The 14,338-nt window shown below is 40.9% G+C and overlaps 1 protein-coding gene across 2 annotated transcripts; it reads right to left on the reverse strand.

Annotated features, from left to right (window-relative positions):
• Positions 1-506: 506 nt before the first annotated feature.
• LOC108270269 (P-selectin) lies at positions 507-14,266 on the reverse strand. 2 transcript variants are annotated; one of them, XM_017476789.3, is made up of 6 exons: positions 12,152-14,266; positions 9,417-9,471; positions 3,745-4,119; positions 1,856-2,188; positions 1,657-1,745; positions 507-1,487 (listed from the first exon to the last, which is right to left on the reverse strand). In XM_017476789.3, exons 2-6 carry the CDS (start codon positions 9,454-9,456, stop codon positions 1,392-1,394), a joined length of 933 nt encoding a protein of 310 aa, XP_017332278.1. In that variant the 5' UTR covers positions 9,457-9,471; positions 12,152-14,266; the 3' UTR covers positions 507-1,391. The 2 variants fall into 2 exon arrangements, with proteins under 2 accessions (XP_017332278.1, XP_053538724.1); XM_053682749.1 differs by lacking the exon at positions 12,152-14,266 and having other exon boundaries at positions 9,417-10,121.
• Between the last annotated feature and the right edge of the window lie 72 nt (positions 14,267-14,338).

The following is a 14,338-nucleotide window of genomic DNA, read 5'->3' on the forward strand; positions in this document are numbered from 1 at the left end:
TTCACATGGGTGATAGGTATTCGATAACTTTTTTCTTCAATAAAAATAAATGAATAAATAAATAAAAACTGTATTGTGTGTTTACTCAGGTTGCCTTTCTTTTATGTTGTATTGTAATGTATGATTAGTATGATATATACACATAAACAGAAGAAATCAGGATGGGGCAAATACATTTTGTATTATTCTTCGATTCATCTCATAATGGTCAGCATGGGAATGATTCTGGGAATAGTCTGTGATGGTTGAGGGATTGTGTTAAATGTGATTTGTATGAAAAAAAAAACAATAAAATTAACTTTGAAAGAAAGAAATTCAATTTAAAGTAACCAATGATGTGAACCATACAAGTGGGCATGGCCGAATAATATGCCCCTTTCACAGCAAGCTTGAACGCATCACATGACACACTGATGCTTTGCACAAGTGGGACAGTTAAGGAGTGTGATCTATTCAGACTAATGTCAGATATTGGCCACATATAGTTTCACATAACTTAACAAGAAAATGGGATTTGTTCAGTAAATCTGATTTGGGCTACTGTTGCCTGCAGTGTGAATGTAGCCTAAGAGTACTATCAAGAAAATTTTGTGAAACCCATTTCTTTTCAAAGAATAGAATAGAAGCCTTTATTTATCACATATACGTTACAGTACAGTGAAATTCATTCTTTGCATATGCCAGACTGTTAGGAAGTTGGGGTCAGAGCACAGGGTCAGCCATGACCCCAATCTGCTGATCAGTAACCCAGAGCCTTAACCATTAAGCAATCATTGGCATTAATTAAAAAATATGAAAAATAAAGGAAGCCAGCCAACACAAACCCATGAATTAGAACAAATAAAACTAGTCATGCAATTCTTTTCACCTCACTTAATTCACACCTATTTAACCTTTTCTGTAATTTACCTCAAGATGTTGACCTTTTCAGGTGCTGGTACACTACTAAATATGTTTTATTGGCATAGACGTGAGTCAAAATAACTTCCACTTCTGCCTCTTCTGTCATGTTTTGATTTTGTTTCCAGCCCTCTGTGTGCTTGATCTTTTAGGAATGTGCTTTGCATTTTATAGATATGCACATTAATCCTGCACATTAATCACTGATTCTTACATCACACAGTCCATGAATTCTACCTGATCATGAATAAATTGGTTAATTAATGCTAATGATAAGGAAAGCAATAAGAATATCTATATATAAGTTATGCATTTTTAAAGTGAGTAAATAATTATTTCCCCTTCACCATCCCTCTAATAGTGAACTACGTCTTATTACATTTACTGAGTAAACATACTACTCAACAAAAATGACTAATGCACTACAGAATTACTGTATTTGAGACACAGCTATAGACTTAGAGACCTCCTTTTTCTATTGCAGTATTAGTTTATTTCTCCTTGTGAAACACCTCTCCATCTGGTTGTACTCTCCATTTCACCTTGATGCCCTCTACCATCCCATTATCCTTCAGTTTCTGCTTGATCTGAAAAACAAAATAATACTTTTATTACTAAATAATGCAAGATAGAGGCACTAATCTCTGAAAGAAATCTCTGTGAAAGCTGTAAAAATTCTGGCTCTCAGGTTCTGGCTGCAGTAATGAGGAGGGGAATGTACATTTTTAGTGTGCTCTTGTGGAGGATGAGACCCACCTTCTCCATGATGGCCGCATTTTCTGCAGGATCATTCAAATCCTGAATGGACTGGATCTTCATCTTTATGATTTGTTGCTTTGTGCTTACTGGATGTTGAAATGTAAACATGTACAAACACACTTATACACTTATACACTTACACTTATATTCCAAAAGGAGTTTAAATTTTACTGAATATAAGTAATATTTAACATACCCGAGTAACAGAAGAAAGGCAAAATATCTGTGCACGGTGCATCAGCGGCCTTGCCCATATATATATAACCACAATTTTCATTCTGCATGCTATTATCAGGTTGTCGAGACATCCAGCTGATAGTAGAGAAGTTGGTATGATCCACCCACTTCCAGGGGTCTTTTATCAATCCAAACCATGTCCAGTCAAAGACTAGCTTCTGTATAACTGAGTTTTCTTTTTCATCTCTCGCACTAGCCAGATCTGTGTGATACTTTCTGCAGTAAGCCTGAGCTTCAGGCCATTGTACACTATTATTTATGTAAATGTAGCTGTCATTGCCGGTTTTTGTTTCTGTGAGAATAAAACAGAAGAAACTTGAATATTCAAGAAAAGTTAGTTCTTACAAAAAAAGGAAAGGTGAACAGGTTTACATTATAAAAACGTTAAAAGGAAATTTCACAGAAACAAAGAAAGAATATAGCTGCAAGCAGCAATTATGAGGCCAAGCACAACAGAGGCAAAGTAAGGAGATAAACAAACATTATTTTAGAATGGTCATGATTTTATGACAAACTGCTAAGAAGTTACAAACATTTTTGTTTATGCATTTTTCACATCTTGTGAAAACAAGGAGGCACTGTTTTGAAACTGTCCAGGTACTCTCATGTCATGATGACTATGACTTATACTAAATTTGGTCTGAGTACACTAAAGCCTTCTGGAGATATAGCCTCACGTCCATTTTGGTGTACTTGCGTTATTCAAGAACGGTTTGACCAATCGACTTGAATTCCATAACTTTTTGTTGGCATGGTCTGAAGATGATCTGATTTGGTTGTGGTGAAAATCAGACAAATGGTCTAGTAGGAGTTTGAGCAAGTTGGTATTACAACCTGCTATCTTGGGACGGGAAGTTTTGTGTGGTGTGACATTTTGTGTGCAGGTCCAAACTCCCTTCCAGACTTTCAGCCTGCCCGAGCTTGCCTTGCTCCCGCCTCCAGGATGACCTCACCGATTGGCGGCCCTACTTAAAAAGGAGATGGAGTGAGAATGTGTGGGATGTTGGAGGTGTTATATGATTTGTTGTTAGGAGATTGCTTGATTTGTGTGCTTGCCCTTGTGGCTAAATTCTTTATTTTGACTGCTGTTCTGGTTTCGACTTTGGTCTGGTTTTGACTTTGAGTTTGGTTATCCCTATATCTGTTTTGTGTATTCTCTTCAGTTTGTTTATATGTTCAATTGGTTCACCGACAGTAGGGGTGTGGCTGCCGTTTCTTTTGGGTGAGGGTTCCTTTTTTCTCTGTTTCGTGCTTAGGTAGTTAGGGAAGAATATTTGTATTTTCTTTTCTTTCCTTTTAATAAAGCTAGCTACCTAATCATATGATCCTTTTGATTATTATTTTGGCCTTGGCCCACCCTGAAGATACACCTGTTTGGTTAATTTGTATAATTATATGTATATATTGTCTGACATAATATACCACAACCTTTTTGAACCACTTTGTTGTGTTGTTGTTCCTGGCTCCCTCATTTAATATTTAAAGATCAATCAACTTGTATCCCGAGCTGGTTACTCTGTGCGGCCCAACCTAGACTGGGCAGTAACATTGGTTTTTCAGAAAGTTGTGTGCCAAATTTCAGAACTTTCCAATGTATGGTTATACAACTTTCATGGACTCAAGAGCAGCAGAAGAAGAAATAAATAATAATAAATAATAAATAAATAAGGTGCTTGGCCCCTAAAAAAAAAATAAAACACTATACACATTTTGCCCTAGAAAGACTGAAGCTGTAAACAATTTCCTAAATGCAATAAATGCCAAAGTTAAACATATCAGTTGTATTTTTCTCTAAAGACAACATTCTCTACTGACTCAGTGGGAAAGTGAAAAATATGTAGATTTTACCATCAAAGCACACAAAGGGGCGCATGTGAGTACAGGGCAGATCCAACCAACCAGAAGGAGATGTAGCACCACAGTTTTGGTTTCCACCATTGTTATCTGGCTGTGCAACTTTCCAATTTCCCAATATATTTGTCACTGGTTCATATCCAAGGGACCAGTGCCAGCTGTAACGGTTACTGTACATTCCAATCCAAGCACTGGAATTGAAATTCTGACTCTGTGTTTCATTCTGTAGTTGGATCACGTCATCATTACTTTTGATGATAGCCAAGTCAGTGTATGTGGCTTGGCAGTAAATCTGAGCATCAGTCCAATTTCTTCCTTGCTGGACCAGAAAGTACGTACGGTTCACAGATTGAGCAAGGGGGACAACTCCTGTGGAGAATAGTTTTAAAAGATTTTATGCAATCTTACAGCTATGGCTTCCTTGTTTAATTATACTGTTCAGTGTAAAATATGGTATTATAGTTTTCTTAGGTGAAAACCAAACAAAACAAAAGAAACACTGATTTTTCTTTTGCTGTTTATAAAAAACACCTTCCTTAACTCCATAATTTTGAAACTACCTACCTCTTGTAATCCAACATGTTTCAGTTTTTGGCTCAATTTTCAAATTAGATTTTTTTCCACACAACGTCTGGGTCACACATGTAACCCTGTTCCCTGAGAAGGGAACGAGACGTTGCATTTAGCATGACACGAGGGTACGGCATGTTCAAAAAGACCCAAGCCCGCGGGTCACTGCAAGACACTCGAGCCCGGGATGGAAAGAATAGCCAGGCTGTAATATTGAATGAATGTGCGTGGCGTAGACCACCCTGCAGCAGCACACACATCCTGTAAGGTTACCCCATGGGACAAAGCCTTTGAGGAACTGGCCCCCCTAGTGCAATGAGCCTTATGCCCAGAGGCGTAGCGAGACCGTGCCCCTCATAAGTGATAGAGATTGCTTCCACTATCCAATTAGAGATGCGCTGCTTTGACACAGCATCACCTCTTCTGTCACTGCCAAGCAAACCAGGGGCTGCTCCGACTTCCGCCACTGGCCGGAGCAGTGGACGTAAGTACAGAGAGTCCTTACTGGACACAGCGGATGCATCCTCTCTTGTTCTGGTGTGAGGAACGGAGGAGGGAAGAAAGCCTGCAACACCACAGGCTGGGTAGCAGACGTAGGCACATGTAGGATGCAGGAAGGCCGTGGCTAATCCAGGGGTAAAGGCAAGGCAGGAAGAGGCAACTGAGAGAGCTTGTAGATCTACCACTTGCTTGAGAGATGTCAGGGCCAGCATAACAGCTACCTTTAGAGTCAGAAGCTTCTCAGAGGTATGAGTTGTCTGCAGATGGGCCTCAGCTGCCTGACACTGCATAAACCTCAAAGTTAGAGGATGTTGCCCCAAAATGGCCACATAAATGAAGCTAGAGCGTCAGCATCTTCAACCTGTATGACTGAAGAGTACAGTTCAGATGACGCAGATCTAAAATTGGCCGCATACTCCTCTATTTTTTTGCGGACCGGCAAATAACGGCTGTAAAAACTTCCCTCCCTCAGGGAACGGGGTACATGTTCTATGGCCCCTCTGTCCAAGAGGGAACTTACTTTCTGCGCTAACGTCGGGCTCTGGTCTGTGCTGACTACTGGGGTGAGCACACCTCTGCACCGACGAGCAAACAGGCATAGTATAGAGGAATTCAGGAGGTGTGTTACTCCTTGCTCCTGTTTCATCATGGAGAGCAGAGCAATGAAAATCTGATGCTTTCCCTCCAATAGAATGAGGAAGAGTTACCATCAATAAAACACCATCTGGCAGTGTGGAAACTATTGCCAAATGTGTCTCCATTCTGTCTACCATAGAAAAGGGTTACTGGGTCCAGTTCAGAGCTCGACCCACCCGGTTCAAAGGTGTGCTCACCACAGTTGTCAGCACAGAGCAGAGCCCAATGTTAGTGCAGGAAATAAGTTCCCTTTTGGACAAAGGGGCCATAGAACATGTAACCCGTTCCCTAAGGGAGGGAGATTTTTACAGCTGTTTTTTCCTGGTCCGCAAAAAAGATGGGAGTATGCGGCCAATTTTAGATCTGCGTCATCTGAACCGTACTCTTCAGACATACTGGTTCAAGATGCTGATGCTCAAACTTATCGTGCCACAGATTCAGTCCGAGGACTGGTTTGTGACAACAGATCTGAAAGATGCATATTTCCACATAGAAATATCGCCCAGTCACAGGAAGTTCCTGAGTTTCACGTTTGGAGACAACGCATACCGATTTTGGGTTCTTTCCTTTGGGCTAGCTTTATCCCCTTGGACCTTCACAAAGTGCATGGATGCTGCTCTGGTTCCCTTGCAACTCCAGGGCATCTGTGTACTAAACTACCTGGACGACTGGTTAATTCTAGCACAATCCAGGGAACTGGCACTTCAACATCGAGATGTTGTTCTCACCCACATGAGGAGCTTGGGGCTCAGGTTGAGCCTCAAGAAAATGATGCTTTCTCCAGTGCAGAGGACAACTTTTCTAGGGCTTATGTGGGATTCTACTATGGTGAGGGCGTTTCTATCCCCAACACGTGTAGGATTGATCCTATCAACTTTGAGCAAGATAAAGTTGGGTCTGGGCATCCCCTCCAGTCTCTACAAGAGACTGTAGGGTCTTATGGCAGCAGCAGTCAACATCATACCGTTGGGCCTATTGCATATGAGACTGTTTTAATGGTGGCTGAAAAGTCCAGAATTTCAGCTGAGGATGAAACCTCTGAGAGTAATCAGTGTCACACTGCGATGCCTACATGCTCTGAGTATTTGGAGGTGTCCCCAGTTTCTAGCCTTGGGTCACACTCTAGAGGCATCTTCTTATCGCAAGAAGGTAATGACAGACGCCTCCCTCACGAGCTGGGGTGCAACCTTAGATGACTGTCCAGCTCATGGTCTTTGGGGCGACCCTCATCTGTAGTGGCATATAAATCAGCTAGAATTCCGTATTCCTAGCACTGAAAGTCTTTCTTCCTCAGTTGAAAGGTCACCATGTGTTAGTTGTGTCTGACAACACAGCGGTGGTCTCATATATCAACCACCAGGGAGGGTTACATTCACGCCCCCTGTTCAGGCAGGCGCAACTAATATTTCTCTAGGCAGAGGAAAAGTTCTTGTCAGTGCATGCAATGTACATTCTGGGCAACTGGAATGTGGGGCAGACATCCTGTCAAGGCAGGGGCTGAGGAAGCTCCATCCACAAGTGGTGTAGTCCGTATCAGAAGTTCGGACAAGTGGAAGTGGATGTGTTCGCCTCTGAGGAGATAATACACTGCCCGATGTGGTTCGCCCTCACTCCTCCCACACCACTGGGGCTGGACGCCATGGTGCACACGTGGCCGAGGTCACGTCTATATGATTTTCCCCCAGTCGCTCTGCTCCCACAAGTTCTAGCGAGATTTCGCAAAGACCGTCTATGTCTGCTGCTAGTAGAACCTTATTGGCCAGCTCGAATATGATTCTCTGAGATAATATCCTGCTCGGCGGTATTCCTTGGGAGAGTCCCGTCTGCAGGGATCTACAGTCTCAGTGTGGCTGATTTATCACCCTCGGCCAGAACTATGGAAACTGTGGGTCTGGCCCCTGAGGGGCCCCAGCTCATAGATCCTGGTCTCATAACTGAGGTTGTAGAGACCATGTTAAATGCTAGACGACCATCCACAAGGAAATTGTGTATGCTCAAGTGGCAGCTTTTTGTCTTGTGGTGTGAGGAACGTGAGCTAGACCCAGTGAACTGCGCAATAGCTACAGTCCTGGAGTTCCTACAAGGACATTTCTCAGCAGGGTTGGCTCCTTCTACATATACGTACATATACGAGTATACGTGTCCACCAATTCGGCCAGCCACGCCCCTGTTGTTGGAGCCTCCGTGGGCAACATCCTCTAACTTTGAAGTTCATGCGTGGTGTCAGGCAGCTGAGGCCCATCTGCAGGCCATGCATACCTTCCTGGGACCTTTCTGTGGTCTTGGAAGGTCTGTCAGGGGCCCCATTTGAGCCCTTAGAGTCAGCCTTTGAGAAGCTTCTGACTCTAAAGGTAGCTCTTCTGCTGGCCCTGACATCTCTCAAGCGAGTGGGAGATCTACAAGCTCTCTCTGTTGCCCCTTCCTGCCTTGACTTTGCCCCTGGACTAGCCAAGGCTTTCCTGTATCCTAGGCCGGATTATATTCCTAAAGTGCCTACATCTGCTGCCCAGCCAGTGGTGTTGCAGGCTTTCTGCCCTCCTCCGTTCCTCACACCAGAACAAGAGAGAATGCACCTGCTGTGTCCAGTAAGGACTCTCTGTACTTACGTCCACCACTCCTGCCAGCGGCGTAAGTTGGAGTAGTTGCTGGTCTGCTTTGGCGGCGACAGTAGAGGTGATGTTGTGTCAAAGCAGCACATCTCTAATTGGATAGTGGAAGCAATCTCTATTGCTTATGAAGCGCGCGGTCTCGCTATGCCTCTGGGCATAAAGGTTCATTCCACTAGGGCACTCACCTGCTCAAAGGCTTTGTCCCATGGGTTATCCTTAAAGGATGTGTGTGCTCCTGCAGGGTGACTTTCTACGCCATATACATTCATTCGTTATTACAGCCTGGCTATTCATTCCAGGCCAGGCTCAAGTGTCTTGCAGTGACCCTCGGGCTTGGGTCTTTTTGAACAGGCTGTACCCTCGGTATGATGGAGTGGGTATTCTTGTTCCCATACTGTTATGCTAACGCAACGTCGAAGTTCCCTTTGAAAGGGAATGTCTGGGTTACGTATGTAACCCTGTTCCATGAGAAGGGAACAAGATGTTGCGTGGCTTTGTCATACCAGGGCAGGCCTGTGAATTGCATCTTCACTTCAGATAATAGAGACTGATGGCGTGGTTCACAGGTGCCATATATATATCACGCGACATGCTTAATTGCCACGTCACCTGATCATGGCAGGCCTATAAATAGAGGAATGATTTTACACAAGCTTCAGGGCGCAAGGGCGCTCCCATACTTTTATGCTAAACGCAACGTCTCATTCCCTTGTCAGGACCAGGGTTACATGCGTAAGCCAGATGTTTTTGATTACGTCTCTGCATCACGTTTTGGATTTGTCTGCCTGCCTCCTTAATAAAACACATTTATCTGCACTTGCTTCCGCCTCAGTTACTGCTATATGATAGATGTCATTTGTGGCAATTTTCTGTGCATTTTATATATATATATATATATATATATATATATATATATATATATATATATATATATATATATATATATATATATATATATATATGACTTTACATGTAAGAAATGTGTAAACATAGACATACAAATGTGATTTTTTTTTGTTAACATGTAACACATTGCTACAAAAATAAAGTACTGTATACATACAAATGTGCATATTCTTTTTTGTGTACTATAGTATTGACTTTTCCCATTAGACTTTTACCTACTTTTGAAATCTGTATCTTAAAAGCTCAGCGAGATACACAATAACATTCAGTTAGAAAAAACTGACATTCTTGTAAAGTATATTAATCCTTCAATGTCAACAAAAAGGTATAACAATATTATATATGTATATAACAAACATTTCCAGGGTTGACTGCCATGGTGAAAAAACGTCTAAACATTTTGACCAGTATGCAAACACACACACACACACAAACTTCACTCACCTGTGAAAAACAGGAGTGTGAACAGATGCTGTTTCATCATTGATGTTGGTAAACTCTAAGAAATAAGAAATAAAATAGAAGAAATAAATAAAATCCCTCAGCAGTGATAATTCTCCTCACTGAGCTGAGTGTTTGCTTCGCAAGCACCAATAATAATAATAATAAGTAGAGGAAGAAGAAGAAGAGGAGGAACAAGAAGAAGAAGAAGTACGGGCAATTATAATAGTGAAGCTTTTCATATCAAACACTACTAAAATTGATAATTATAATAATGATGTGAAATAGAAATAGTGGCCACTAATTTAAAACAAAACAAAAAACAAAAACAAAAAAAACAACTTATACAGCAGAACAGTATGTTGGCTTTGTCAAGCCTCACCAGAAATACTCCTTTGTGAAATCCTCACCAGAAAGCTATGAGAAAGGATAAGTGTAATACAACCAACCTCTCCAGCACTGGGCTTGTTAAGTATGTCATAATTCTTTTATTGTTAATAATAGCTTTATCTGTGTGAGTGAGAGATCCATGGTTCACGGGAAGCTTTAGACAGGGTTCATTCCATCTTCAGTGGTCCAATAATTGTAAAGTTGGTTGCTCGACCATTTTAAATTCTACTTTTTTTGTGATTACCTCTATGTATTGACATTGCAAAACCACCATTTTATAATTTTATTTTATTTTACTTAGTTTAACTATGACGGCCACCTTTTTGCTTATACAGTTGTTTACAGAAATCTCAATATCTCATCTCAAGACGCTCTGGGCTCCTTGGAACAAAAACTGTTCTCTAGAGCATATTACAAGGTACATGGACATGTACTTAGTCCAAATGTAATACTCAAGATTGCTCACAGTTCCACTTTTAGGATACTTATTTTAGGAAGGGTTTGAGTTTCACTCTTAATTTTTTAGATGGTACCTAGGTAAGTATATTGTGCATGCAGAACATTTCAAGTTTGAGACTTTTTTGAGGGGGTGAGAGAGTGCAATTAAAAAAAAAAAATCCTTTCACTTTCAGGTTGAATATCTCTGGTGGGGGACTAGATATGAACTGAAATTTTCACAAGAATAAGTCCTCTACAGTAGCACTCTGCTGTAAAAGTTTTGAGTTTCCACTGGTTACAGAGCTAGAGCTGGTAGAAATCTTGTGGAAAATCGACACTTTTAGAAGTGGAACTGTGAGCAATCTTTGACAATTATATTTGGACTCAAGTTCTGACAAAGGAACAAGAATGTGCAAGGTACATTACATTTACCTTGTAATGTGCTCTAGAGATCAGTTTTTGTACCAAGGAGCTAGGAAAATCCTGAGCCATGATGTTGAGGTGTCCATAAACAGCTGTATAACCAAAATTTGTTGTGTGCCATGACATGAAGATAGCCGTCATAGTTAAACCAAGTAAAATAAAATAACTAAATAAAACCTGGTGGATTTGCAATGCCACTAAATAGTGGTAATCCCTCAAAATAAATAAATAAATAAATAAATTAGGAAACGGTGAAGCAAGCTGTATGGGACCACTTCAGATTGAATGATACTTAGATATATTCCAGGAGAACAGAATTTGCATCCATTTTATACTCAGCAAATCATAATATGACCATTAATTTAATACTGACTCAGATCATTACTTCATTTCATTTCATATGTGTCATAATATATACATCATGCCATGTTACCACATCAAGTGTACAATCAACAACTACTATATAGTTTTATTGAAAATTTCTCAGAGTTGTTGACCTTGATTTGTTCAGTCTGAACCCACAGAACTCAATCAGGCGAGTGAACACCCATATTGAATATACACACATATTCCGCTACTTTCTAGATGATACAACCCCACTTAAATAATTAGAGCGAAAAAAGAGTACTATGATATTACGATCATACGCACCTTGAAACAGACCACTCAAACAAGTTAGAACGTAAATGGAATAAAACCAAATCAGTAGTACTCAAAATTGCATGGAAAGAGAGTAAACGGTCTGGAGTGGCAATGATTTTATGAATTTTTTTCTATGAAAAAATTGTGAATATTCTGAGTATTAAAGTTGGACAATATGATAACTATCTATGTAGAAAACAATATAGTCATGTCAGTAGAAAGATTAGAATCCTTTACTTCCGCCCAACAGATTGAACTAATTTCAAATCAACTTTTTTACTAGATGCCTTACCTATACATTTCCTCCTCAAACAGATAGTACCAGAAGCAATCAATTCTTTATCAAATATAATCAACTCATCCCTGATGTACTTTAATCCTTTAAACTAGCAGTTATTAAACCACTGATTGAAAAACCTGAATTTGTTTATAGTGCATTATCAAACCTCCCCTTTGTTTCCAGGATCCTATAAAAGGTTGTAGTTCAGCATTTAGACTCATACTTGCCCAGGAATAACATTTGTGAAATCTTTCAGTCAGTATTTAGGCTCATCAGTACTGGGACAGAGCTGGTATAAGTGGTAAATGACACAAAAAATTTCCATGACATATTACATGACATTAAATTATCTAACATCATTTACTTAATGGTTCTGGTACTAAATTTTGTGCTTCTAAAGTCGCAATAACCCTTCCAGGGTATAAACGTTAGTATGTCCAGGTTCTAAAGAATACTGATATGCCTAACATAATACATTATCCCAACACATAAAACTAAACAAAATATTTACATTTACAAGTGGTAGGAAATCACTGAAGTATTGCAGAAGAGTTCTGAAACATACCTGAAATGCTACGGAGGTAAACACTCAGTGTTGCAGCTTTCGACATCTCACTGTTCTTCAAAGTCTTTCTGCAACATCTGACTAATTGAGATGCTGCTTGTCATTTTCATGTTTGATGACGTCTTTGTTTGCATACTTTCCACAAAAATTTACATAATCAAATTAGAGTGGATGGACTGACAGGTGACATGACTTGGAGGGCAATTCTAACCCTGAAGAACCTGGAGAAGGCACGCAGTGATAGACTGGCAGGCCTCTAAATAATGCCCAGGAAGAGGAGACTTTCCTCATTGAGTGGCATATCACTAATGGCTTGCATCTTGGTGGCAGCATATAGGAAACAACAGTGGGAATCATCTAGCAAAAACCAGGAAACTCATACACAATCTAACTTTTAGTTATACCTATGAAGAGCCCTTTTTACTTTCAGCTAGGTTTTATCAATACTAGCTCAGAAAAACTCAAAAATCTCCATTTAATGCTGATCTGTCTTTCTTTCATGTGTTTTCAATATAGTACAGGGTGAATTAAATTTTCAAATGACTCTTTGTTTTTTTGTTTTTTGTATTTTCCATACTGTCCCAACTTATTTGGAAACCAGAACCCATGCTAAAAGATTGACTGGAAATTATTTATCAAAACAATGAATAAACACAGTCAAATATCCAATTGGCCAAGTAATAGTTCATTATAAGGGTGGCATGATGGGTTAGTGGTTAGTCCACTTGCCTTGCACCTCCAGGGTTGGGGGTTCAATTCCTGCATCTGCCCTAAGTGCACAGAGCTTGCATGTTTTTCCAGTGCTTCATGGCTTTCCTCTGGGTACTACTGTTTCTTCCCATAGACAAGACATGCGTTATAGGCTGATTGGCATTTCCAAATTGTTTCAATGTGTGCGAGATTGTGCCCTGTGATGGATTGGCACTTTTTCCCAGGTGTTCCCTACCTTGTGCCCCAGGTCCCCTGGTATAGTCTCCAGGCTCCCTGCCACCCTGTCTAGGATAAGCTGTACAGAGAATGGATGGATGAATGGACAATTTGTTATAAGTCAATAAATGCATTGATATTCTATTTAAAAGATTTCTCATTAACATGATTTGAGTTTCTCATTGACATAATTCTTAAATTAACACATTTCTGCTACCTGAAATGTAGTAAAGGTATAACAGAGTAATATAATGAATAGCATACAGAAAATCATGCATATAACTCTCAGGCACCAGTACTGTTAGAGATGGCCTTGTAGTGCAGCAATACTTTTTAGAGCCCGCTGTGTAGGGCGAAAATACTTTGGAGAGCCAGCCATCCGGGGTGCCAATGTTTTTGAGAGCCAGCCAGATAGGGCACCAATAGTTTTGAAAGCTTTCCAGATAGGGCACCAATACTTCTGAGAGCCGTACAGATCGGGTGCCAATAATTTTTAGAGCCGGACGTGTACGGAGGCAATTCTTTTAGAGCACGCCATGTAGGGCGGCAATTCTTTCGCAACTCAATGCAAGTCAATGGGAAATTTTCCGACTTTGAACTTCCGTTCCGGGAATTCCAGCATTCCGATCACTTATGAACATCATAACACACCTCTCCTCAATAAGCCGATCGATTTGACACCTCACCCGTGGAACTCTGACAAAAGCTGCGGGACTAGTTACATGCCAAAAAAAAGTGGAAGAAGAAGAATAACTACACCGGTACATTTCCTGAAGAAAATGTGAGTGGTGCTTGCCGTGGCGAAACAGGGATGGGGCGCCAATACTTTTGAGAGCCCCTGGCGTAGGGTGCCAATTCTTTTGACAGCCGACGGCATAGGGTGCCAATACTTTTGAGTGCCAACGGCGAAGGGCACAAATACTTTTGAGAGCCAACATTGTAGGGCAGCAATACTTTTGAAAGCCGGAAGCGTAGGGCGCCAATACTTTTGAGAGCTGAGAGCATAGGGCGCCAATATTTTTGAGAGCCGGACGCACAGGGTGCCAATACTTTTGAGAGCAGGAAATGCAGGGCACCAATATTTTTGAGAACTGGATGCTCAGGGCACCAATACTTTTGAGAGCCAGCGGCGCAGGGCGCCCATACTTTTGAGAGTTGGAGGTGCAGGGCGCCAATACTTTTGAGAGCTGACGGCATAGGGCACCAATAATTTTGAGAGCCGACATCGTTTGGGGGGGGGGGGGGGGGGGGTTGTACAAC

Source organism: Ictalurus punctatus, chromosome 9 (assembly GCF_001660625.3).
Source record: "Ictalurus punctatus breed USDA103 chromosome 9, Coco_2.0, whole genome shotgun sequence".
Lineage (NCBI taxonomy): Eukaryota > Metazoa > Chordata > Actinopteri > Siluriformes > Ictaluridae > Ictalurus > Ictalurus punctatus.

Bases quoted from the DNA above. Each gene is read 5' to 3' on its own strand.
- LOC108270269 (XM_017476789.3), bottom strand. From the start codon at position 9,456: ATGATGAAACAGCATCTGTTCACACTCCTGTTTTTCACAG. The intron at 4,120-9,416 runs GTGAGTGAAGTT...TATTCTCCACAG, and splicing joins CACACTCCTGTTTTTCACAG to GAGTTGTCCCCCTTGCTCAA. The intron at 1,488-1,656 runs GTGGGTCTCATC...TTTGTTTTTCAG, and splicing joins ATGCGGCCATCATGGAGAAG to ATCAAGCAGAAACTGAAGGA.